The sequence below is a fragment of the Kogia breviceps genome, chromosome 16, assembly GCF_026419965.1.
Source record: "Kogia breviceps isolate mKogBre1 chromosome 16, mKogBre1 haplotype 1, whole genome shotgun sequence".
Taxonomy (NCBI): domain Eukaryota; kingdom Metazoa; phylum Chordata; class Mammalia; order Artiodactyla; family Physeteridae; genus Kogia; species Kogia breviceps.
In genome coordinates this window covers 22,891,284-22,918,356 of record NC_081325.1, presented here as the reverse complement: position 1 = coordinate 22,918,356, position 27,073 = coordinate 22,891,284, and the positions used below count along the sequence as shown (strand labels likewise).

Sequence of the window (27,073 nt, the reverse complement as noted above, 5' to 3'; positions counted from 1 at the left end):
TTCAGAAAGCTCCTGCAGTGGCCTTCCCTCACGCAGGCCCTTCCCCAGACCCCTTAAGGGGAGGCTCCTTCGGACTGTCCCCCAACAGCGCGGGCCCAGCCCTGTCCTTGTTCAACTTGTCTTTTGAGGACCCCGGGCCGCCACCTCCAGCCCAGCCCTCGGCCAGGGGGCCGCGGTACGGGGGAAACAGCGCGACCCTGCTCCAAGCGCGGCCGCCCCAGTCTCTTCCGCGGGACCCAGTGGGTCCCGGCCCGAGGAGCCCCCGGCCGCTATGAGCGCACAAAGCCCGCGGCCGCCGGAACCCTCGGCCCCGCCGCGTTCGGCCGCTGGGTCCTGACACCCCTGGGGCCCCGGGGCCCGAGCCACTCGGCGCGCTGCGCTCCGGCCGCCAGGTGCGGAGAGAACGCGCCGCAGCGCCCGCCTCGGGGCCGCGCTGGTTAGGTAGCTGGGGGGACCGGAAGGATGGCGAGGAAGTAGGAGAGGGTTTCCTGAGATGAAAGATTACTTCCGTCCGGGCTCTGGCCTCTCTCTGGAGCCGGCTCGTTGGGGGCTGGGGAGCGGGGTGCGCGGGGCTCGGGGGCCGCGCGTTGCCACCTGCAGCGCCCGGGGCCGGCGGGACGCGCTCGGCCCTGTCGGGGGCTCACGTGGTGGGGGGGATCCTTGCAGGTGGGAGTCGAGAGCATTTCCTAGCGCCCGAGCCATGGTGGCCAAACAGCGCATCCGGATGGCTAACGAGAAGCACAGCAAAAACATCACCCAGAGGGGGAATGTAGCCAAAACCCTGGTAAGGCGGGGGCGGCGCTGACCGAGCGGCGTGGGGCAGGGCCCGGGCTGGGCGGGCGCGGGGCCAGCCTCCCCCTCCTCAGCGCCCCGGGCTGCCCCTCCCACGGGGTCCCGCACGGTGGGCGCTGAGGGCCAGGCTCCCCGAGGCGCGGACTTGTGCTCGCTTGAGCGGAGAGGGCCCTGGTTGGCCGTGGCCCCTCTGAGAGCGTCAGCTGGGGCTACCGCGGAGGCGCAGAAGGGCCTCCCCAGGAGACAACTGGGCCTTTGTCTCTGGGAAAGACGAAAGTCACATCCTTCAGCGAACAGTTAAACCAACTAACTGCTTGACGCCGGGGCCTGGAACCTAGGAGGTGCTAGCTCGGTTTTGTTGAATGAATGAATGAATGAGTAAAGGGAGGTCCTTAGCCACGTCTCCCTCCTAGGCTTCATACCCTGCCCTCCATTCCCATCAAACACACCAAGATAAGGTTTTCTTTCCTGCCCCTTTGTAATGGTCTCCCTGTATAAATTGGGAATTAGGAATGCTATTCACCCCGTATTTCCCTCCATCCTCCTCTTTTGCCTCTTCTCCAGTGAGGCCCCGCACCACCACTCGGCGAAAGTTTAAAAGCAACATTCCCCTTGTTCACCTCGTCAATTCCGGCTCATCCTGATAGTATGTTCCAGAACTTTAGAGACTAGCTTATTGCCAGGCATTCTGCACCTCCAGAACTGTAGACTAAAGCTTTATAACAATGCTTACGTAAAATCTGTGCCTTAAGTACAGGGGTGTGTGTGTGTGTGTGTTGTTTGTTTGTTTGTTTGCTTTTAGGAAAGCAAATGATCTTCAACAGAAATTGCCAGGCCCATGATCCTGGACATTCAGAGGCAGCCTTCGGATGAGTTGTTGAGTAGTGCTGGTCTCCAAGTGTATGAGCAAAGGCACATGGAATCTATTATCCCAGACACTTCAGTGCAAGTTCAGCTGAAACTTGAGGTTTGGCTGGAAGAGCTTGCAGACTTGATGAGGCAGTTGCTTTTAGCCAAAGGCATAAAGCTGGTTTGATTAACTGAGCACAAAGCTGGATCTGCAATCTCTACACCAGAATTCTTGCAGAACCAAGCAGTACTATGGCAGAGAAACCTTAGCATCAAATTTGGATCTTTATAGGCAGCTACAAGCTTAAGTTGTTCTGGAAGTTCTCTCATTTGGGAGTTAGATCATTTCATTGTTATTGGGCAGCAAAATGCCAATATGCCATTGAATTGGAACTATTTTTCACGTAGATCTCTGTTTTCCCTATTTTTACTCAGAAAAAAAAAACTTGCTGTCCAAATTGACATTGAAAAATAATTTTTAATGGATGTTAAAGTATTCGGGGTTTATATCCCTAGGAGATCAATTCTTCCCAGGATATCATACAGACTAGCTGATTTACTGAAAATTTCTAGTTGTGTAGTTCCTTTTAGTGAACTAAAAAAACAGAGGTCACTTAATTCTCCTCAGCTGACAACTGATCTGCCTGCAGAAGTAACGACAAAACAGAAACTGCTTTGCAGAGCTGTTTTACCCATTAGGCTTGATAAAGTCAGTGTCTGCCATTTCTAGCTTCTCAAGACCACTAGAAAATGTTTGGTACCTGAAACAAAAATGATTGGCTCCAAAATAAGAAAAGAAAATGGAAAAATTGGAGAAAAAGCTGTTTACATATCTAGGAAATGTAGTCAGCTTGACTGCAGTTCAACTTAACTTTCAGAGATATTTTCAAATTATGTTTAATGTAGGGTCTGAGTGGATTTTTAATAGGTTCTGATATACCATGGAGTGAGCCTTTCAGAAGTGCCTGGCACCTATGAGTGTTTCTAAATGGTCCTACTAACTTTGTAATGAAAGGTTTCCAAACCAGGCCACGATGTACGTTTATTTTCCCTTGGTTAGAAAGGCTTTTTGGTTAACTTTATTGTCAATGGATCAGCATCCAAAAAGAAAAATGAAATTCTCTTTCAAAAAGAAACACTTTAAATCTTAAATCTCATTTTCCTAATTAGAGATCAAACATGATTATACCTTGAAGGAAGTATCTTGTAAGGGGTAACTTGTTCAGAATGAAATTCAATAAATGCCCGACACATGAACAGATTCTAACAGAAAATTCAGACTAATTGTTCAGAAATAAACTCCTTTAATTGTATATAGATGCTTGGGTATTTCATTATCAGCTTACAGCTATGGAGTGAATCGGTACTGTTCTCCCAGATAACAGAAATGGAATAATCATTTCATGATTATACAGTAGTAACTTCTTCAGAATGAAAAGGCAATTTAAATTTCAGAGTTCTGAGTTACCCTGCTGGTATCTTATCACAGGGAAAGCCATCCTCTGCATTTTGGAGCCCAGGGAGTGACAAATTCCTGAGGGAAATGAACCATGTCATTTGCAGGATTCTACTGCTTTTCTTACCTTTCCCAGCAATAGATTCAGGCTTAGGTGAATTGTCCCAACAGATCTGTGCTGGGCACTGCTTCCCCTAAAAAGTAACTCAAAGCTCTCAAAAAAGGATATATTGGTATTATGACCAGCCAAGGAGTTCTTGAGCTCTGAAAGTCCCCAGATAATATTGATTCAATGTGGAGTGTCATCAAGAAGGATTTTGTGTTATCAGGATGCAAGCTCTGTATCCTGATAATCTGAGTTTTTCTGCAAAGGAAAAAATAAATGACTCCATTTGGTGTCTGCATGAGACCAAAAATCCATCTACAGGCTCCTGGATTCACTTGTTGATGCTGCTGGAGATAGAACTAAATGAATTTTTTCGTTCAGTGTCAGTGGGATGACAGCAGCAGAATTTGTTTCTGGTCAACTATCACAGGTGATTAGGAAGTTGGCGAAGGGGCAGAGGCGTGAATGTCACACTCTGTTCAGGTAACTTTATTTAATACCTCTATTATTTACTTGCTCGATCTTGACCTGGTCTTAAGTGCCAAAGAACGACACAGTACGTATGCTGATTAAAGTTATCCTATGCAGTTATTTAAGACTGATTTTGTCTTTCTTCTAGTCAAAAGAAACCGTCTATTCCCTTGCAGTGAGATTTGCCACAAGGGTGTTGGTAGATGCAAGTGGTCAAGGTCGGAGAAGTGAGTGGTTTTAATCCTTAGATTCTACCTGCCACTGACACTAATCCATGCTTCTGTAGTAAGAGAAATGCTGGAATAACCCTATCACCAATTGGGGAGTATTGGAAGAGCCAATATCCTTCCAAGACCCTTTCTTTACTCTAGCTGACCTAAGACATCGTATTTAGTGGGGCTTGTATGCTTATTCATTCTTCGAAGAACATTTATTAAGCATCTATTGTGTTTAAGTTCTGGGCCAGACGTTGCTATACATTGATATATGAAAGAGACACAGTGCCTGCCCTTGCAGGGCTTACAGTCTAGTGGAAAGACAGACATCAAACACAGTATCACAAGAATAAACATCGAGATACAAACTGTGATAAATGCTATCTAAAACAAGTACCTGGGGAGTTAAGTGTCAAGTGAACTCAACTGAGGTAGAAGAGAGAAGGTTCTCTAAGAATGGAACAGGTAAGCTGAGAACCAAAGAACTGTTGCCTTGTCTATGATAAAATAAGTTCTTTAACCTATGTTGGCCACAGCCTATTTTTGGCTCATGCCAGTGAGGGAATATTTAGTGAGTTCTTCTTTTTTCTTCACTCTACCTTCTCCCTTTTCACTTGAGAAATTCCCCACGTTTTCAGATGCCTTTCTCAGAAAATATTGGTTTTCCATTGATGGATTTGCTTGTAAGGACCAAGCCTTACCTGCACACAGACCCAGAGGAATTGCAGAGGGGCCTTCCTCTGACGTCTGTGCATTTGGCTTGAGAAGAGCAGGAGGTATGCAGGGCTGGTCCGTGTGGGGACCACAGTCTCCTTGTGCTTCCCAGGGATGCTGAGATTTCTCCCAAGCATAAGCTTCACTAAGAATTAGGAGGTTTATTACAAAACACCGCTCCCCTCATCTCCATACACAGCTGCTGTGGTGCATCTACTGTTCCCAGGGTTTCCACTGCAGTGGCTTCCCAGGTTTTTAGCACTTAGAAAGTTTTGAGAAAATGGCTGTGCTCTGTAACCCTGCTTGGAAGCCACGGATGCAGGAATTCAAGATGAATCTGTTGGAGGAAAAGCCCCCGGCTCCGTAAAGAGGCAGACCTAAATGTGAATCCCAGCTCGTGTTCCAGTTAGCAAACCTTGAGCCTCAGTTTCTCAAATACAGGATGGAGATGATAATACTGGCCTTGCGTGGAGTTGTGAGTGCTGGTGATCGCGGATTTTGGCTGCTTTCTAGAGTGCCTGGCCTGAAGCGTGCTTTCAGCCAACAGAAGCAATGATTAGTAACATCATTTTTGCCTTCTCAAATCACTGTATTGGTTTGTGTATTTATACCTCATCTGCCCCCAGAATATTTAAGAACCACCAAGTTCATTGAGTTACAAGGGTGTAAGTAAGTTTATTGATGAATTTTTCCAAACCAATCTTGATCCCTTAAAATTGACTTTGTTCGTCTAGATGTGCCCGCTGGCACTGAGACTGGGTCTGTCTCATTCACAGAGGTGTCTAGTGACTAGCCATACTCAGTAAATGTTTCTTGAATGAATGAAGCTAATCTTACTTTCTCCCATTCCCTTTCAGAGGCCGCAAGAAGAGAAATATCCCGTGGGACCATGGCTGTTGGCACTGTTTGTTTTTGTTGTCTGCGGCTCAGGTATGGGTTTCTCACTGCCCTTATATCCCATGGTCTCCTTTGTCCTATAAAAACACATGTTTTATTCTCAAGGTAAATAGACAAAAACTATATTGGTCTGGGATTCATGTTAATTGCTGCCCGAAGCCTTCATCTTAATAGGTTTTGATTTCATTTCCATTCCAGCAAACAGAGTAGAGACAGAACTGATATGCTATCAAATCATAATCATAAAATGTTTACAGTGAGCAATTAAATTGGCTGGCTACACTTCAGAGTTCAGTTAAGGCTTCCTCTGAAGACCTAACCTAAAAAGGGCATTTGGAACAGAAAGTAGAGCACCTATCTGCCTGAGATAATCCACATTCCAGAGAGAAGGAGAGGCCTTACGCCTTAAGGGAAGCTCTGCAGAGGTGCTGGGTAAAACAGAGCCTTTGACCTGAGCCTCAAGGTGCAGTCACCTGATGCTGGAAGGTGGCAAGTTAAGAGAGCTTTACTTACATACACACACACACACACACACACACACACACACACACACACACACACAGAGTGCAGACTTGACCAGAAGGATCATGCAGTTGTTTCTAGTCGACTTCTGTAATTGGGAGCCTTGACTCAATTCCTGGTCCCCATGGGTTGGGTCTCTGAAGTACTGGTGAATGGAGGTCACTTCTATCAACAAGGTTGGTCTTTAGATGTTCCCATCTTCCATCTCCTCGCTGTTGCTGAGGGCAGGGAAGGCGAGGAGTACACATCTTCCTGCAAAGATCTAAACCTCCCAGGAAGACGTCATTCCTCCCCAATGGCAAGAGACGCCCATGACTAAAGGTGCCTCTGATCTTTAGGAGACCACTCTTCCAAGGAAACGAAAGCTCTTACGAGGAAGGAGGGATCCGATGGTCTTGGCACTATTGCCAAACAAGCCTTTGTGTGAGGCTCAAATATTTTAAAGGTGATTCCAAGATGAGAGAAGATCTTCCACTCCAAGAAACAAAAGTGTACGCCATCCCTAAAGATGTGTTCTCAAAGGGACTCTTTTGTCCAATACAGGGATCCCTCATCTTTAACAGAGTTTACCCGGCCACTGCTGGAATACTTCAGGAGCTCTCACTCCTTCAAAAAGCCTATCCCATTTCTGTGCAGCTCTAATCCTATTGGAAACACCTCCCCTCTTTTGAACCACACTGTGCTATCTTCTCGGTAGTTCAGGTGTGGACGCCAAAAACCACAGAGCTTGGACCCTTTTGCTTCTGAACTTCTTGACTCTTTGGATATTTTCAAGATGACTGCCCAGTGACTCCTACAAACTCAACTTCCCTAGTTTGCTCAACCTTGTCCTCATAAGATGTAGTTTCTAGACCCTTCTAAACATGCCATGACTCTCCTAAAGTATTGCATTTGCAAGTGTAGAAGTTGGTCTAGAAATGGTGCAACTGCTACAGAGATAGTAGGTCTGTCACTGCTTTTTGTCTCATAATCCTGCTTTTATTAATATGCCCCAGTTTATTTATTTATTTACTTAACATCTTTATTGGAGTATAGTTGCTTTACAATATATGTTAGTTTCTGCTGTATAACAATGTGAATCAGCTATATGTAAACATATATCCCCATATCCCCTCCATCTTGCATCTCCCTCCCACCCTCCCAACCCACCCCTCTAGGTGGTCACAAAACACTGAGCTGATCTCCCTATTCTGTGTGGCTGCTTCCCACTAGCTATCTATTTTGCATTTGGTGGTGTATATATGTCCATGCCACTCTCTCACTTCATCCCAACTTACCCTTCCCCCTCCCCGTGTCCTCAAGTCCATTCTCTACATCTGTGTCTTTATTCCTGTCCTGCCCCTAGGTTCTTCAGAACCAATTTTTTTTTATTCCATATATATGTGTTAGCATATGGTATTTGTTTTTCTCTTTTTGACTTACTTCATTCTGTATGACAGACTCTAGGTCCACCCACTTCACTACAAATAACTCAATTTCATTTCTTTTTATGGTTGAGTAATGTATTCCATATATTCTATATATGTGCCACATCTTCTTTAAGCATTCATCTGTCTATGGACATTTAGGCTGCTTCCATGTCCTGGCTATTGTAAATAGAGCTGCAATGAACAATGTGGTACATGACTCTTTTTGAATTATGGTTTTCTCAGGGTGTGTGCCCAGTAGTGGGATTGCTGTGTCGTATGGTAGTTCTATTTTTAGTTTTTTAAGGAACCTCCATAGTGTTCTCCGTAGTGGCTGTATCAATTTACATTCCCACCAACAGTGCAAGAGGGTTCCCTTTTCTCCATACCCTCTCCAGCATTTATTGCTTGTAGATTTTTTGATGATGGCCATTCTGACCAGTGTGAGGTGATACCCCATTGTAGTTTTGATTTTCTTTTCTCTAATGATTAGTGATGTTGAGCATCCTTTCATGTGTTTGTTGGCAATCTGTATATCTTCTTTGGAAAAATGTCTGTTTAGGTCTTCTACCCATTTTTGGATTGGGTTGTTTGTTTTTTTTTGATACTGAGCTGCATGAGCTGCTTGTATATTTTGGAGATTAATCCTTTGTCTTGCAGTTTATTTTTAACAATCACAGCACCTCCTAGACTTACAGAGAGAGAGCTTATGGCCAGCCAGGCCCCACCAAGCTCTTCTTCACGTCAACTTCCTGCAAGCTTCAGAAATGCATCTCTGTACCCTCCCATCTAAAGTTGTCCCCTATCTGCATCACACATTGTTTTATTTTATTCATGGCCCTCATCAACATTTGAAATTATTTAATTTGCTTACTTATTATCCATTTCTCTCTACTAGGATATAAGCTTAGGGAAGACAGTATTTATCTTCCACTAAATTTTTAGATACTAGCACAGTTTTTAGCACATAGGGAGTGCTTAATCTCGTTGGCTAGATGGATGGATGGATGGATGGATGGATGGATGGATGGATGGATGGATAAAACCAAATATTCCCCATGTTGTAGATATTAAATAGACTTTTTTTAGACCTAATATAAAGCTCCATGAACATTTCTATTTTAATTTCATTGTTGGTTGGAAGCTGTTTTCCTAAAGAGTAGCCATAAAGTATGGAAACATAGAAGAACAGAAATAATAAATGGCTTACTGATATTACATAATAATGTACAGTATGGTTAGTGACATTACATGATGTATTCAGTGTATTGCCCTGCATTAGCAGTGCATAGTTCAGAGCACTGTGAAAAACTGCAATGAATGTGGTGCATCAATGCAGCATTTCCTTCAGTGCCTGCATAGTCATCTGTGATGCATTGCCTCAGATGATCACTCTCTGATTTTCTCCCCAAAACAAAACAAACCAAAAAACAAACAAACCAAAAAAATGCCATTAGCATGCCACAGAAAATCAAAAGGAAAAATCCATCTGTATAAAAAAGTTATCTGTTTTCACCACACGATAATCTCAATAGATGCAGAAAAAGCTTTTGACAAAATTCAACACCCATTTATGATAAAAACTCTCCAGAAAGTAGCCATAGAGGGAACCTACCTCAACATAATAAAGGCCATATATGACAAACCCACAGTCAACATTGTTCTCAATGGTACAAAACTGAAACCATTTCCTCTAAGATCAGGAACAAGACAAGGTTGTTCACTCTCACCACTATTATTCAACATAGTTTTGGAAGTTTTAGGCACAGCAATCGGAGAAGAAAAAGAAATAAAAGGAATCCAAATAGGAAAAGAAGTAAAGCTGTCACTGTTTGCAGATGACATGATACCATACATAGAGAATCCTAAAGATGCTACCAGAAAACTACTAGAGCTAATCAATGAATTTGGTAGAGTAGCAGGATACAAAATTAATGCACAGAAATCTCTTGCATTCCTATACACTAATGATGAAAAATCTGAAAGAGAAATTAAGGAAACACTCCCATTTACCACTGCAACAAAAAGAATAAAATACCTAGGAATAAACCTACCTAAGGAGACAAAAGACCTGTATGCAGAAAACTGTAAGACACTGATGAAAGAAATTAAGGATGATACAAACAGATGGAAAGGTATACTATGTTCTTGGATTGGAAGAATCAACATTGTGAAAGTGACTATACTACCCAAAGCAATCTACAGATTCAGTGCAATACCTATCAAACTACCAATGGCATTTTTCACAGAACTAGAACAAAAAATTGCACAATTTGTATGGAAACACAAAAGACCCTGAATAGCCAAAGCAATCTTGAGAAAGAAAAACGGAGCTGGAGGAATCAGGCGCCCAGACTTCAGACTACACTACAAAGCTACAGTAATCAAGACAGTATGGTACTGGCACAAAAGCAGAAATAAGGATCAATGGAGCAGGATAGAAAACCCATAGATAAACCCACTCACATATGGTCACCTTATCTTTTTTTTTTTTTTTTTTTTTGTGGTTCGCGGGCCTCTCACTGCTGTGGCCTCTTCCGTTGAGGAGCACAGGCTCCAAAAGTGCAGGCTCAGCAGCCATGGCTCACAGGCCCAGCCGCTCCACGGCATGTGGGATCTTCCCGGACTGGGGCACGAACCCGTGTCCCCTGCATCAGCAGGCGGATTCTCAACCACTGCACCACCAGGGAAGCCCTGGTCACCTTATCTTTGATAAAGGAGGCAAGAGTATACAATGGAGAAAAGACATCCTCTTCAATAAGTGGTGCTGGGAAAACTGGACAGCTACATGTAAAAGAATAAAATTAGAACACTCTGTAACACCATACACAAAAATAAACTCAAACTGGATTAAAGACCTAAATGTAAGACTGGACACTATAAAACTCTTAGGGGAAAACATAGGCAGAACACTCTATGACATAAATCACAACAAGATCCTTTTTGACCCACTTCCTAGAGAAATGGAAATAAAAACAAAAATAAACAAATGGGACCTAATGAAACTTCAAAACTTTTGCACAGCAAAGGAAACCATAAACAAGATGAAAAGACAACCCTCAGAATGGGAGAAAATATTTGCAAACGAAGCAACTGACAAAGGATTAATCTCCAAAATATACAAACAGCTCATGCAGCTCAATATCAAAAAACAAACAACCCAATCCAAAAATGGGCAGAAGACCTACATAGACATTTCTCCAAAGAAGATATACAGATTGCCAACAAACACATGAAAAGATGCTCAACATCAGTAATCATTAGAGAAATGCAAGTCAAAACTACAATGGGGTATCACCTCACACCAGTCAGAATGGCCATCATCAAAAAATCTACAAGCAATAAATGCTGGAGAGGGTGTGGAGAAAAGGGAACACTCTTGCACTGTTGGTGGGAATGTAAATTGGTGCAGCCACTATGGAGAACAGTATGGAGGTTCCTTAACTAAAAATAGAACTACCATAAGACCCAGCAATCCCACTACTGGGCATACACCCTGAGAAGACCATAATCCAAAAAGAGTCGTGTACCACAATATTCATTGCAGCACTATTTACAATAGCCAGGACATGGAAGCAACCTAAGTGTCCATTGACAGATGAATGGATAAAGAAGATGTGGCACGTATATACAATGGAATATTACTCGGTCAAAAAAAGAAACGAAATTGAGTCATTTGTGGTGAGGTGGATGGACCTAGAGACTGTCATACACAGTGAAGTAAGTCAGAAAGAGAAAAACAAATACCATATGCTAACACATATATATGGAATCTAAAAAAAAAAAAAAAGGTTCTGAAGAACCTAGGGGCAGGACAGGAATAAAGACACAGACGTAGAGAATGGACTTGAGGACACAGGGAGGGGGAAGGGTAAGCTGGGACGAAGTGAGAGAGTGGCATGGACATATATACACCACCAAATGTAAAATCGATAGCTAGTGGGAAGCAGCCACATAGCACAGGGAGATCAGCTCCCTGCTTTGCAACCACCTAGAGGGGTGAGATAAGGAGGGTGGGAGGGAGACACAAGAGGGAAGGGATATGGGTCTATACGGGGATATACGTATGCATATACCTGACTCACTTTGTTATACAGCAGAAAGTAACACAACACTGTAAAGCAATTTTCTCCAATAAAGATGTTTTTAAAAAAAAGTTATCTACGTTTTCAGGCTTTATGGCCAACCTGTAGATTGTTAGATCTTGAACCTTGAGCCTTTTATCTAATTATCTCTCTCTCCCAGCTTTATGGTTTCTTGCAAGTATATTATTCGTCCAAGGCACTGGTAAAAGTCTAGGTTTGGAGAAGCCCACAGGAAACAATTAGAGACAAGTCCCCTCAGGTTGACTTTGAACCTCTCAGCAAAACTCCTGCAAGCAGTCCTCGTGTCTTGAGGGCCCCTGGTGTGCCTGGCACTGTGCGGGCTTTGGAGATACAAACTCCTTCAGGGGGCAGCTGGCGCTGGGGAGACAGATAAGGAGCATGTCGTTGCCCCCAGGGAAAGAGCACTGTGACAGCAGAGCACCCGGAGGGCTTGGCAAGCGTGGACAAGGGACTGTCTCAGTGCGTTCGGGCTGCTATAACAAACTACCATAGACTGGGTGGCTTCTAAACAGCAGAAATTTATTGCTCACGGTTGTGGAGCCTGCAAGTCACATTAGGGTACCAGTGTGGTCGGTTGGGGGCCCCTTTCCCAATCACAGACTTCTCCTTGTATCCTCACATGGCATCCACACGTGGTAGAAGGGGCTAGGGAGCTCAGTAGGGTCTCTCTTACAAGAGCACTAATCCAATTCGTGAGGCCTCGGCCCTCAGGACCTAAGCACCTCCCAATGGCCCCACCTTCTACCACCATCACATGGGGCATTAGGATTGCAACATGTGGATCTCAGAAAACACAGTCAGACTATATCAGGGCCTTCTAACTCATACTGAGCAGAAGGGAAAGTTCTCCAGGGAAGGTGCCATTTGAGCTGAGTTTTGAAGGACAAACAGCCAGACAAAAGGAGGGTTATTCCACATGAGGGAACACTGCATGACAAAGGCACAGAGGCCTGAGATAGTAGGACAGGCTCAAGAATGGCCAAAGGCCAACACAGGATCTGTGAGCCTGGGTCATCGTGGAACCCTTGTTGTCAGGAACTAAATAGATACAGAGCTGGTGGGTTTTTCTGGTTTATGTTTTTTTTCTTTTTTGGCTTCAAGATACACAGTAACGGGGACACCGCTCTGGTGTGTGCCCTTAGGTAGCATACAGGAGAGGGGAGAAAGCCAATAAGTCATTTCGTCTGGCTTATTTTCCTCCTACCTGTGCTAGTTCTTAACATCCGTCCTTTCCAAAGGGATTAAAAACCTTCCCTACATTACGTCTTAATTACAATTTTGCCAGGCTTATTGGTTCACATAGTAGGAACTGTATCTTTCCGCCCATTTGGGTAAATTGGGACATTTGCTGACAACAGTCTTTTGGAACCTTCCCAGTCTCCATTAGTTTTTTCAGGGATCAAGTACATTGTCTCTGCTATCCTCTCTGTTGGTTTGTCCAGGGGCCTGGGATGGGAGCCTGCAGGGCCTGGAGATTTGGACTTAAAGTGGCCAAGAGGACACACCACTTACTGGCATACTACATCCCTGGCCAGCATGTCTGGCGCTCTTCTAAGGATGCTTCTTTAAATCTAGTGAAGACCACTAGCTTCTATGGAAAGGCTAGACATCAAACGGGGAGTTGGGTCCTCTTAACTTTATCCTCTGTTAACATGCCACCATGATCCCCACGCAATGGACCTCCTCCTTTTTAAAATCATACCTAAAAATAATCCACCACCATCTCCCTTTTTTTCTTTACTTTTTTTTGCCAACTTTAGCATTTTTTTTGCAAGCTTCAGCTCAGGCCAAGCTCTGTTCTCACAGAAATGTGTCACTCTTCTCAGTTCGTCCTTGGTACTGTGCCCTTACTTCTATCTTTGTCCGTGTCCTTTTCTAAACCAAACACGTCACGAAAAACACAATAGCTCCTTTAGATTCATACCCGTTGCCACGTCTCTGGGATTAGTCAAGATTCAGTTCTTGCAGCTCCTACTATCCCTCCTGAGTTCCTCCCTTTTCAGAGTCACAAACCATAGGCTCCTACCTTTTTTATTTAATTTATTTTATTGAAGTGTAGTTGATTTACAGTGTTGTGTTCATTTCTGCTGCACAGCTAAGTGACTCACTTATCTGCCTATCTCTTCTCTTCGTTCAAAAGAATGCGATTATGACCACCTAGAGGGGTGGGATAGGGAGGGTGGGAGGGAGATGCAAGAGGGAGGGGATATGTATAGCTGATTCACTTTGTTATACAGCAGAAACTAACACACCACTGTAAAGCAATTATACTCTAATAAAGATGTTTAAAAAAATTGTTATTGCACACACACACAAAAAATGCGATTTCCTTAAATCTAGCTCTTCCCTTTATCAGTTCCTCTGCTTTACGTATTGAGCCTCCTCGGTGCCTGGATGATTAAAGCCCCTTATCACTGCTCTCTCTTGCTTCTGTTCCACTTTTGTAGCACAAAGTAGGAGAGACCCACCCCATCCTGCCATCATCTGTAGTGTGCACAACGGCACCTTCACCCCTGCCCTTGCCTGTGACTCTCGCTCGCACAAAATGCACCGAAGTTTGCGGTGGGATTTCCATACCTCTGCAGACACACCCCTTCCTGTCCCTGTCCAGAGAGTCCCTTTCCTTTGAACAGGATATATCCATGTGCCAGGCTTAAGTTCCATTTCACCAAGTCCCTGGGATACCTCTGAGGTCATTCGCCCTCTCTGAGTTCATGTGGTTAGTTATTCATATTTTGTAGATCTTTATACAGACAGGAAAAATATGAAATCTTCTAATAGTAGTGAAGTGTTGGTCATTGATCTGATTCTCTTGCTTTCGTTACCTCACTCTATTAAGCCCACTTTTCTAATTGACGGTGGGCTTGGCAAAGGGCTCTTTTTTAGCAATAGTGTCACGTAGAAAACAAACTTAGGTTACCAAAACAGAGTGGGGAGAGGGGGAAGGGATAAATTAGGAGTTTGGGATTAACAGATACACACTACTGTATATAAGAAAGATAAACAACGAGGACCTACTGTATAGCACAGGGAACTATAGTCAACATATTGTAATAACCTATAATGGAAGAGAATCTGAAAAAGAATATATATATATATATATATGGGCTCCCCTGGCGGTGCAGTGGTTAAGAATCCGCCTGCCAATGCAGGGGACACGGGTTCGAGCCCTGGTCCGGGAAGATCCCACATGCCGCGGAGCAACTAAGCCCATGCACCACAGCTACTGAGCCTGCTCTCCAGAGCCCACGAGCCACAACTACTGAGCCCACGTGCTGCAACTGCTAAAGCCCGCGCGCCTAGAGCCCATGCTCCACAACAAGAGAAGTCACCACAATGAGAAGCCCGCGCACCGCAACGAACAGTAGCCCACACTCGCCACAACTAGAGAAATCCCACGTGCAGCAACGAAGACCCAGTGCAGCCAAGAATTAATTAATTAACTATTTAAAATAAAAAATTATAGAAATACTGTCAGTGTACCTAGGGTAAATAAATTTTCAGGTGAGGCAAGTCACAAGGAATGCAGGTTTTATCTGTTTTCCTAGTATCTTTTGTGAAAAAATGAAGAATGGTAAAAATGTTGACCTTTAAACATAGGCTCACTTATTGGTCACCCTTACTCCATTTTACGTGGCAAAACAAGTCAACAAACCTCCAAGAGGTTACGGGACCCCATTATTATGGGGAGTGATATGTCACAGCAGACTCTTGACCCCTTCCTTCTCGGCTTCTTTCCTTGGCCTTCCTTGTTCTCCACACACGCCTTTCGTGCCAGCAGGGCTGGTGCTGATAAGAGCCAAATAACGACAAGGAAGGAAGAGGAACCAGGGGAGCAGTGAGGGCACAGCACACAGGCACCCAGAGCCCCTGGCACGAAAACACGTGCCCAGGGAATGCCCACCCCTCACCAGGGAGGCCCCCCGAGATCCCAGTCCAGCCCAAGTCCATGGTTGTAACCAGTTAGAGGACATTATCTAAATACTAAATACACCCCCCTTCAGAGGAAGGAAATTTCCACTTTCCAGGATTGCAAAGGGTGTCTTAGGCAAAACACTTCTTTGAAAACTGACCAACTGGCAGTAAATGGATAAGAGGCTTCAGAGGGGAGGATAGTTTGGGGCTCCGCCAGATGTGGATTCAAAGCCTGGATTCGCTATGTTTCTGCTGAATAACCTTCTCTCTGTATTGATTTCCTTATCCATCAAACGGGGATAGGAGGAGCCCCTCCAGAGGTTGTCCTGGTACTGAATGGTTCCAGGGACATAAGTGCTGGCCCACAGCACTCTTGAGACCTGCAGCTTCAGTCACCACCATCTCTGTCTCCATCGCCCTCATGTAAAGTAGTGGCACCATGAATGGGGACTGGGGTGTCATGGACACTTAAGGCTTCCATTGCCTTCCATCCTCCCAGGCCACGCCTTCACCTGGCAGGCTCAGCCACTCACGCTGGTCTTGACCTTCCAGAGAGCTGTAGACCCTGCCACTTCACTCCAAGGAGGAGTGTGTGCAATTTCAATGATAAACGCTCCCAGTGGGTGAGGCTATGTTCCCGCGATAAAGCATCAGCATCTTTCAGACCCGACCCAGGCAGGAAAAAGGAAGCGCCCAGAGGTACACTAAAATCCATGAAGAGGGGTTTGTACTTTAAGTTGAATATCAGAAATAAACTGAGTTTTATTCCCTTAAAGCAACCCAAATACACCACCTTTTTGCTATTAAAAAAAAAAAAAAAAATGTTTTCTTTGTGAGATGCAAAAGCTTGGCGAACAGTGTTCTTTTGAGACGTGGAATTGTCCAGATAGGACATCTCGGGGCCATATCTTGCTTTGTCTGGTTTAATTTGGAAACTAGCCTTATTGTTGTTAGTATTATATACATTCCATCAGAAATCTAAAACCTATTTCTTAGTCAAATACCTCTTCTGGGTCCCCTGAGATGATTATTCCAAACAGGCCAGAAACTTTTCTTGTTCAGATCTTGACCCAGGACTTTTGCTTGGGCCTTTTTAACTGATTGCGTTTGTCTTTATTTGATCTCCTAGGACCCCAGATTCACACTGAAGCCCCAAGGGTTTAAACACCCCCCTCTTAGAGACTTGGCCGTTTTTATAAAAATATTATCTTCCATTTCTGCAGGCGGTGGGGCCTCTTTCCAGATAAGCAGCTCGTCCTGACTCTCAGTCCCCCGTTTCAAAGCCTGCCTCTTTAGAGAACTGTTTGATAGCTTCTGAAGAGTACTTGTTTTTATCTTGAGACTCAGAGACAAGCGTGACCCAGAATGTCCGTCTGAGGCGGCAGAGATGCCGTCACACAGATACGCCAGCTGCTATCTGCGCGAGACACTTGCTGTCTGCGTGTGCTTCCCCGGACCATGGGTGAAGCCCGTCTCCTGCTGGCTGTGCCCACAGCCCTTGCCCCTGGCTTTTCCTCTCCCTTTGGTCCTCACCTCTTTCAGGAGCCTTGTGGAGAAGGGTTCTGAGGCCTCCCCAGAGCTCTGTGACAAGTATGCTGCTTTGCGTGAGGACAGCAGGGTCCTAACCCTGGCCTACCCATCTTATAGTGTCAATGCCACAGTGTTCACAGGACAACTGTCTTCAGCATTTTTGACTTTCCTCTTGGACTAGAAGTTTCACCTGGACTCAGTGACAGTAGGTCTTTCCCTTCACAGGCAGTTGACCAGACAGTATGTTAGCGCTTACATGTGTCTTGTGATCCTGTTATATCATTCACCTCTCCTGAGCCCAGGTGTGTCCCTGTGTGTGGACAGGAAACAGCAAGCTGAGAGCAGTCTTCTCTGTCCTCATCCCTCACTGAGGTTCCAACCAGGGAACCACCATTTATTCCCCGTGATGCTGTGATTCTCAGAGGGAAACTCTTACACACCAGCCACACCCCACCACCCTCCCTCCGACTACTTCTCCCTCATCTATCCCTCATTTCAATTGCATTTCTCTCTCTCTCTGGCTGAACATGATACTTACTTCCTAATTAGAGATTATGTGAATTTTAGTCATTCTTGAAGTCTGGGTTTTCTTGAAACTGATGAGCTTATATCCCCCATCAAAGGGAAACCTCTAGGGTAATAGGATTAACCAGTGACTTATTTCCTTCCTAATTTTCTATATTTTTCCAATTTTGTCAATGAGCATATATTACTTGTATAATCAGAAAAAAATAAGTGTATTTTGAGAGCAAAATGGCTAAACTCTTGGCTTTAGCCTTTTCTTTTCTTTTTTTTTTAAAGCAGTAGACCTTTCTTTCTTTTCTTTTTCTTTCTTTTTTTTTTTTTTTTAAGACTAGTAAACCTCTTTGTTCAAATCTTAGAGGGAAACAAAAGAAAAGCTGTTCTGGTTGAAGCAGGATCTGTTATGTGTCTGTGTTTATGTCTGTGTCTGTGTGTGTCTTTGTATGTATGTGTCTGTGTGTGTATGTTTGTATCTGTGTTCATGTGTCTCTGTGTGTTTGCATGTGTATATCTGTGTGGTGTGTGTGTGTATAGGGGTGCCTCCTGTGTTTCTGGATATACTGATTTTTTATCATCCCCAGAAGGGAATACACATCTGGACCCTCTTTGCCCATCAAATAGGAAATTGTGTCCGGCCCGGCGCTGGCCTCTGTGCTTCCAGAGTTATAGCCTTTCCCAACGAGCCTACTAGGTTCATTTGGCACCATCACTTGTGAGTAGCTGCACTGTTTCTGGGCAGGGATGTTCCCTTTGTCTGGCAGTTAACAGACTGTACTCTTCTCCTGTATCTGGTAGGCACTCTGCCTGCCGGGGCAGGACTGGGGAGAGATAACGTGTCACAGGCTGGACCGTTTTTCAGGACAACCTATTCAGAACAGATAAGGAAAGTGATTCCCTGAGATGTTCTGAGCTGAGCCTGAATGCCTCCTGTCCTCCCGGCCTCCTGTTTCAGGTGGTCCAGTGGTCTCCCTTTATGTATGCACTGGAGGCCTCTCCGTTTCTGGAAGAGCCCACAGCCCCACCCTCCCTAGGACTGGCTGTTTTGTTAAGGATGCTGTGGAGGAGGGACAGGAGTAAGTCCTGTGTGAACCAGCTCCAGGGACAGCTTCCTTGGGTTGGAAACCCGGCTCTGCCACCTACTAGCCGCGCAGCCTTGTCCAAGCTACTCACTCACACGCCCACTCCAAGCCTCAGTGGCTTCCATTCTTAAAAGGGACAGGATCTTATCTGAAAACTCCTAGGATCCTCATGAAAATCAGTCCTGAGGATTAAATGAGACAACGCAGGCCACACGTTTAGTGGAGTCCTGGTAATAGTTTTACAAATGTTTGCTGTTATTGTCATTTTGTTGACGGCCCTTAGTTGCACTGTCTCCTTGCCTCTCAACACCCCTGGCAAGGTGCCGACCAAGATTCTGAATGCTTGCAAGGAAAGAAAGATAACATTTTGACCTTTGTGATGGGGAGAAAACTTGGGGGAGCAGAGCTCTGAGATACTGGGGAAGCTGCAGGAACCCCAGCTCCCACCTGGACAGGTAGAGGGCAAGGTTTGCCGGCCAGAGGTCAGTGGTGTCACCTCTGCAGGGACAGCTAGAGCTGGAGCCTCTTCTGTCCTTCCAGAAAGAACTCTTTAAAAACTAGCCAACGGGGGTGAGCAGAATCTATTCATACAACTATTTTGGCTACCGTTTCTTGAGTACTTATTATAATGCCAGGTCCTACACTTACATTTTCTTCTCTTATCACACAGTCCCTACAAAGAAGCTATGGTACTCATTTTTCCAAATCACAAAACAGAGGTTCAGAGAGGAAATCAACCAGCATCCCGTAGCTACAAAGAGAGCTAGTACCCAAACCTAAACTCCAAACCCATCTGCTTTCTATCATCCTGCATCCTTCTCTCTTACCATTTCCCCCAAAACACCATGGAGCAGATTTTCTACCAACTTTAGGCCTTTAGCGTATGACTGTGTATTGCAAAGAACTCCTGTTAAAACATCTCCTACTTTCCCTGCCAGAAAATGTGCGTTGTCCAGAGGTTCCAGATGGACGGCCATTCTCAGTCTTCTCCCAGGTGGATAAAGCCCTGACCCAGCCATGGGCTGCTCTTTGACTGGGCCACCGGGGTGCTCCATCACCTTGCTCTGTCCTGGACACTTGCTCCAGGACAAATTTGAGTTCGCCATGTTTGCAGGTCGTCCACATAAGCACTGGCCTTTCCTGGAGACTGCCCGAACTATCTTGAAATTGTGACACCCAGAGGAAGCCACAGCCACAAGACTGGCAAGTTTGAGGAACTGAGCAGCCCTGGAGAAACCTTTCCGTTTCATCACAAAGGAAAGCTTGAGGACATGCGTCTGCTCTGGAACTCCTGACTCAGGGTCTGAGATGGACAGTCTGGAAAAGATGTCTCACCAGCCATTGGCTCCCTCAAGGTGACCTACGGCCTCACTTGTCATGTGCTTACCTCTGCCCTGTGGCCCTGTGCCCCTGGGGCCCTTTGGGTCTGTGTATGGTTTCCTTCTCGGAATAGTGCTTCCGCTGTCTGCCATTTTAATGTGGAGAGAGCATCCTATTCTCTGCTAATACGATCTCTCTTTTAACAGTGCCCTCCTGCCCTCACCTATCCCTGGCTTCCCTCTCTTTACCCTCTTCTCCGTCTCTGGAGAAGCCATGGGGAAGTGGCATCGTGCCTTTGACTATCTTTGTGCTAATTCTTTCAGGGAGCTGAATGACCCACCTTGGCGATGTCCTGTCTCCTAACATTTCTGCTTATCTTTCTCAAGGCCCATACTTTTCTTACCAGTGCTTTCATTTTTTAAATTTTTTAAATGAAAACTAATCAGAGTTGTGTGAATTCGAGAGTCGGCTTATCCTCCTAAAGGGTGTTCCTCTGGCCTGTCTTGATCTCTCTTCTCAGCAACTCCCTGGATCTCTCTTATCGTCAACCATTTACTTTCAATAAATGTTGTTTTCCGAAGGCCCCATTGTCTGGCAGGGTTCCAGCTTTCTGACAGTCTTCTAGGGGATCCACTTGTGTCATCTCTGTGTCCTTTGGGCACTCCCAGTTTGCTGGGGTGGGGCAGTCCCCAGGGAAGAGTGGATTGGGCTGGCCCAGCTCCAGACCTTAAGGGGTTTATGTTCTTGACTTGTGACTTGACTTCCCCTCAAGAATTGAGCTCTTGGAGCAATTGAATCTCAAGGTCGCCATTTGATGCTGATTCTTTAGGTCTGAAGAGTAATCAGTTGAGGTTTTTAAAATGTATTTTCCTCCATGCTGTTTGCAATTTTTCACCATTCAGTCCTTCAGTAAATTTTTACTGAGGACCTACTATGTGCCTGGTGCTGAGCTTAGGCCCAGGGGTACAGCTGGGAGCAAAATCATCCCTGCTCTCCTGGAACTTGTGGTCTAGTGGGGAAGAAAGATGAGTCAAACAAATAATTATGCTGAAACATGTAAAATTTCAGGCATGAAAATGTTTGGAGAGGAACATAGGGCTGTGAAAGCATATATAGGCCAACCTTGGAAACATTGCAGGTTCAGGTCCAGACCGCTGCCATAAAGCTAATATCGCAATAAAGCAAGTCACATGAGTTTTCGTTTTCCCAGTGCACATAAAAGTTTTGTTTATATTATACTGTAGTCTATTAAGCATGCAATAAATAGCATTATGTCTAAAAAAAGGTATACATACCTTAATTTAAAAATGCTTTATTGCTGAAAAATGCTAACCATCATCTGAGCCTTTCAGTGAGTCCCAATCTTTTTGTAACAGTACCATCAAAGGTCACTGATCACAGATCACCGTAAAAAATATAAAAATAATGAAAACATTTGAAATATTGTGAGAATTACCAGAATGTGACAAAGAGGCATGAAGTGAGCAAATGCTGGTGGAAAAAGTGTTGCCCATAGACTTGTTACACACAGGGTTGCCACAAACCTTCAATTTGTAAAAAAAAAAAAACAAAACAAAACAAAACAAAAAACGCAATATCGGCAAAGCGCAATAAAACGAGGTGTGCCTGTAATGCAAAGGGCTGGTGCGCTCTAGGTAAGTGGTTCTCAAAGTGTGGTCCCTGGACCAGCAGCCTCAGCAGCACCTATGAACTTGTTAGAAATATACATTCTCAGTTCCCACCCCAGACCCACTGGATTAGAAACTCTAGGGATGGGGTCCAGTGCCGGTTTTCAAACATTTTCAGGAGATTGTGAGACATAAGTTTGAGAACTCCTGCTCCAGATGGTCAAAGACGGCTTCTCTGAAGAAATAACTTCTGAATTTTGAGGTAAAACTAGGCAATAGGGTAGAGTGGCGAAAGTATTTCAGACAGACAGAATGGCATGTGTAAAAGCCCAGTAGTAAGAGCAGGGAGCTTTTAAAAAAAAAAGGAGGGCTTACCGTAAGAGAGGAGGAGAGTGGAGAAGGTGAATCTGGACAGGTTGCCAGGGGCCAGGAGATGCAGGTCATGGAGGCTTCACCAAGGATTGGGCCGTAGAATGCTTCTGGCATGTTAGAAACTCCAGGAGGGCACGATCTCACTTGTTTTTATTTGAAGAATAATTCTAGCTACAGTATGGAGAAAGGATTGAAGGAGGGTCAAGAGTAGACCAGTGGAGGTCACCGCAGGAGTCAAGGGAAAGATGATGGTAACTTGGACTAGGGTGGTTTCCGGAAGGATGGAGTGAAAGACGCACAATCACACGATTATTAGGTAATGCCCACAGGTCTTGGTCACCAATCAGAGGTATCAAGGATGACTCTGGCATTTTTGGTGTACGTGCAAGATGGAGGAGGAGGATGCCAAGCTTGGCAATGGGAAGAGATCATGAGAAGGTCCTGTTGCATTTGACGTGCCTTTGAGCCACTTGTGCGCAGGTATCAATTAGACGGTGGAAGGTGTAGGTCTGGAGCTCCGAGGAGAGGTCGGGGCTGGCAACACACATTGGTGAGTCATCAAAAGCTAAGTGGTAACTGAAATAGTGGGCGGGGATGAGATCACCTGGGAGAAGGAATGTAATGAAGAGAAGAAAGCCATCATGATCACTGCAGAACTTCAACATTCTTGTTTACTGGTCAGGAGGAGTTAGGATGACCCCCATAAACCACGTTTAGTGTAAAGAGCCAAAGAGAAGGCGGAAAACTAGAAAGTAGGAGAATGGTGTGTCACAGAGGCCAAGGGAAGCGAGTTTCCAGGAGGGAGCGCTCAGCGATGGTAAGTAGGGGTGTATGACAAGAGGCAGCTGAAGGACACTAGTTGGATTAAGTGACGTGGAAGGTCATTTGTATCTTTCGCAAGAGCTATTTCACTGGAGTGAAGAGAGAAGCTAGAATGCAGTGGAATGAGGTGGAACCCAAAGGTAAGGAAATGGAGAAAGTGAGGACTTAGACAGCTTTTTGGAAATAGTTGTAAAGAGGAAGAGGGCGCCTGTGGATGGGACATGTGGAGTCAGGAGGATTGTTCTGGTTGATTTTTGAGTTGCAAGTGCTTCTTGCATGTTAAACCCTAAGAATTTCATTGAAAGGGAATGGTTGAATAGAAGAGAGACGTGATCGTCCAAGGTTACCAAGGACCGGGATCCCGTACAGGTGGGAGAGTGCGGAAGCTCCCAGATTCCGTAGTTCCCACTCTAGCCTGGATTTTCCTTAACCTCTGACCTGCCCCAGGCCAGATCCCCTGACCTTGAATGCCTGCCCTTCTTCCCTTTCTTGGCATCTGTCCTCCCGGCTGACTCACCTGCCCACAGCCCCTTTCCTGCAGCCCGCTCGGCTGTTTTCTCTGCTTTGTTCACCCTCTGTTAAGTCATTAACTTGTCAGGGTCTAGACTCCCCCCTTTCCTTTCCCACTTTGAACCCACTCTTGGCTCCCTTCCCGTTCACCGGCTCAGAAAGTCAGCATCGGGGAGGCCAGGGCTGTAGTGCGGGTCATTACTGGCGGGCATACAGAAGTACAGTTAGTATAATTGGTATAGGATGGTGAAGGCTTCTTAAAGACATTGACATTGCTATAAGCCTTCTTAAAGACAGGGATACAATTCTTAAAGACATTGAAAAAGGAATCATAAAACACAACCATCTCTCCACTGTCTTAGAGGTGGAGGCAAATGGTGAACTTAAAATAGACTTTATTCAAAGTAATTTCTCCAAGAGGGTTCAATTTTAAAGGGTCACCTGTACACACGTTAAAGACCATCAGATTTTTACCTGTTAATTCATGGATTCAATTAGGGTCAGGAATGATCTTTCATTCGTTTTTAAAGCAGACTCAGAAATAGGTAAGTTGTTTTAATACGTGTTGCTACTCTGAGGCCAGCAAACTTTGTCTAAGATTCTTAAGAGAAATTTGCAGCAGTTCTTTAAAAAGAATTGAGTGGTTTTATCGTTACCCAGCATTTTGAGGTCATGAATTAACTTAATAGGGTCTGATGGACTAAAGGACAGCCTGTTTCGTAGTCATTGACCTATATCCTGCTGATAATGATGCCTTGTCTACGAAGAAATCTCAGGGAGAAATAACATTTTGGAGCATCTATTATGGGCAGATATTTTACTTATGTCATCATATTTATTCCTTGCAATCCTTTGAGGCACATATCATCTACAGTTTTATACATAGAGAAATCAGGGCTCAGAACTCTTTAGTGAATTCTGAAAATCCACACCTCTAGAGGGTGGCAAGTAGCACCTGAGCTCTCTGGTCTTCACGCTCATACATGGAAGCAGCAGCCATCATTGTAGTAATAGTAACAGGAATAATGGCAGTCACTCCCATGCGCCGAAACCTTGATGTGCGAGGAGCCTCATCTGTGTCAGATCATTGAATCCCTGTGTGAACGCCGCAAGCAGCCTGGTCCTCATTTCACAGCAGAGGAGACAGAACTGAAGAGGTTAAATTATTCATGCAGTCACACAACTACTCAGTGAAGAGCTGGGACTCAAACCCAGTTGCCTCTGATCTAAACATTCCCCTGTAAAGTAAGCCTATTTGTCCAAATTAGGGATGTTTTCCTGATTCCCAAGAACAAAGCCTGAGGCACGGTAGATGTAAATATTTTTTCCCTAATGTGCTTGACTATACCGCTGTCTTCCAGCACTCCTGTGGAGCCAGGACACAGACATGTTTATTTACTTTTTATTCCTTGTTAGCTTTGGTAGAGGAGGGTGGAAACTTCCGTGTTCCGGCAAGCTTATACATTTGGGTAAGGTACTTTCTCATCCATCTAGCAGCTTCTCCTGTTAGGAGCCACCCCCCAGATGAGAATAAGCCAAGAAAACCTCTGAGCACAACCAGAGTTAAATATCACAACTTGTTGAGTTAACTCCTTTATCTGGAGAAGAGTCTTTCCGACCTTCACACACAATTGGTTGATTCTCATTTTATACATAGCTCTAACAGTCTTTGTTTTTGGCTTAGTCTACAGTAGCATAATAATAGAAGAGGGCCCATTGCAGATTGGTGTAGTAGCACCAGAGATGTGACCAGAGATAAGAATCATTGAGACGCAATAACCACTAAGAAGCAGAAATGAGAACCCAAGAAGTACAGCCAACCAGAGCTATTTGGGGATCAGATCAAACACTGTGCGTCCTCTATAACCATATTACAGCAAGAGTCTTATCAGTTATCACTTTTTATTATGGTCACACTGAACATTCATGAACACTTAATATTAAGTCATGTTGGGTGTCTATCCAATTTAGGAAAGTCGTAATGGTGCACACAGTGATTTTTTTAGTTTATGAAAAACCAACTACATTAGTGCCTTATCTACCCTTCAAGTCTAGCCGTCCAAGAAGGAGTCCCCGGGGCCCTCGGTGTGCATTATCTTTGGATCCCCAAAGCACAATGCCTGGCACATAGTATGTGCTCGCTAACGTTAGTTGATAAAATGTCAGACACTTTGTTTCTCGAGGGTTCTGGGTAGCGTATTTCACTATGGTTACGTAGGAAGCAGCATCCCTGCTGGGCTGCTGTATATTCCAGGATGACTTTATGAAGGAGAGAAGGGGTAAGTCCCCTGAATGTCCTGTGCTTGTTCTGTTGTTACATGTGGTTACATGATACCCAGCTGCCCCTCAAAAAAAAAATCATTCTATATGTGTTGCTATTATTATCATGATTTTGTCTTCATCGCGAATTGACCAATATTGTATATGTCACATGTGGAAAGGATGTGAAAAAAAGTTGGACCTTCCTCTCCTGGAACACATTTAAACCCTATACACCAAACCAGGCTGGGTGCTATCCAAGCAGCTCTTACCAAAATAAGGGGAGGGAGTCCCAGGAATTGTCTGTGGACGTTCAGGCTACCCACCCCTTCAGGAAGGAGTTCGGTCCACTTAGTGAAGACGGTGCCCTGAATAAATCAATGTTGCTCTCGGTACATTTCAAGTCGAATTTCAGAAAGTTCCAGGCCGCCTGAAGATGCACTTGTATCAGAGGTTATCAGCAGCCGGGGGCCCAGCTCCACGTGTCTGCGCCCAGCACCTGGCCTTCCTTCCAGTTCAAGGGCAGCTTTTTTTCCAGGTCACAGCCATTTTGAAGAGGCAGCGTCGCTGACCTGTTAAATGCGTGCCCTGCCTGCACGAAAACGCTGTCCCTCGCTTCCCAGCAGCATCAGAACATTCTGGGGAAGAGGGCCAAATCTCTCAGGGCCTGAGGGATTTCTGGCCTTCACTCCGGGTGGAATTAGCAGGAGTTATCCATAAATCCCCGAGGCATCCATCAGCAGACAGAGCAAGGCTGCCTTTTGAAAGAAGTTCACTGACCTCCTGTTAACTTAACTCCTTGTTAGGAAATATCTAATCAGCTGTGCGCTAACAGGTCCAGGGGCCCGGGGTCAGCAGAAGCAGGGCTGGCGGTGGGGCTGGGTTTCCAGCTGTGTGCTGTCTGGTGTCTGAGCCGTCTGTTTTGTTTTCCTCCTTCAGCTATCTTCCAGATCATTCAGAGCATAAGGATGGGCATGTAAGCAGGCTGGGCTTTGACACGGCCCCCTGCCGCTGGAGGGTGGAGGACCACTTCAGCTCTTAGCCGGCGATCTGTGGGAAGCTGACAAGCCACCCAGAAGAGGAAAAAAAGGCGCCCTCAACTGTTCCCTGATCACTTCATCGTGGATGTCAGACCAAATTTCTTTCTCACAGGACATCTCGGTACATCCGTGTTCTCAAGCGGAAAGGACATTTTGCTTTGCAGTTGGCGGTACTGGTAGCTCTCGGGGTGTCTGCAGCAGAGCTGTCTGTCTGCTTTTGCCCTGGCTTTCGCTGATGTCTGCATGTGGGCTTCTGAATGATCACCGCTTTACTTTCTATGGATACAAGCTCTGCTCCATTGGGAATTGCTTTTACAAATAAATGTCTTTGTTCAACCTTATACACTGTGTGGGTTCCAGTGAGAAAACCAAAGTGAAGATGACATCAGGAAAGCTCCGGAGGGATGGATAGGGTAGGGGACTTGATTATGTAACTGGGGAAGGTCAGGGAATCTGTGGCCCGGGAACCAGGGCTAGGTTTGCCCAGGCGGGCGCTGGCCACCCTCAAGGTCTTTGCCTGAAATGAAGCCCTGGGCAGCTCT

General features: G+C 45.1%; 1 protein-coding gene across 1 annotated transcript; it reads left to right on the top strand.

Annotated features, from left to right (window-relative positions):
• The first annotated feature begins 307 nt into the window (after window positions 1–307).
• Window positions 308–26,872, top strand: SERP2 (stress associated endoplasmic reticulum protein family member 2). Its single transcript, XM_059041616.2, has 4 exons — window positions 308–392; window positions 667–784; window positions 5,461–5,533; window positions 26,431–26,872. The coding sequence occupies exons 2-4, from the start codon at window positions 701–703 to the stop codon at window positions 26,469–26,471; spliced, it is 198 nt and encodes a 65-aa protein (XP_058897599.1). The 5' UTR covers window positions 308–392; window positions 667–700; the 3' UTR covers window positions 26,472–26,872.
• The last annotated feature ends 201 nt before the right edge of the window (window positions 26,873–27,073 follow it).

What these genes read in the sequence shown, in the direction of transcription:
- SERP2 (XM_059041616.2), top strand. Translation starts at nt 701, where the DNA reads ATGGTGGCCAAACAGCGCATCCGGATGGCTAACGAGAAGCACAGCAAA. An exon ending in GGAATGTAGCCAAAACCCTG is followed by an intron (nt 785 to 5,460) that starts GTAAGGCGGGGG and finishes ATTCCCTTTCAG; the next exon opens with AGGCCGCAAGAAGAGAAATA. An exon ending in TTTTGTTGTCTGCGGCTCAG is followed by an intron (nt 5,534 to 26,430) that starts GTATGGGTTTCT and finishes TTCCTCCTTCAG; the next exon opens with CTATCTTCCAGATCATTCAG.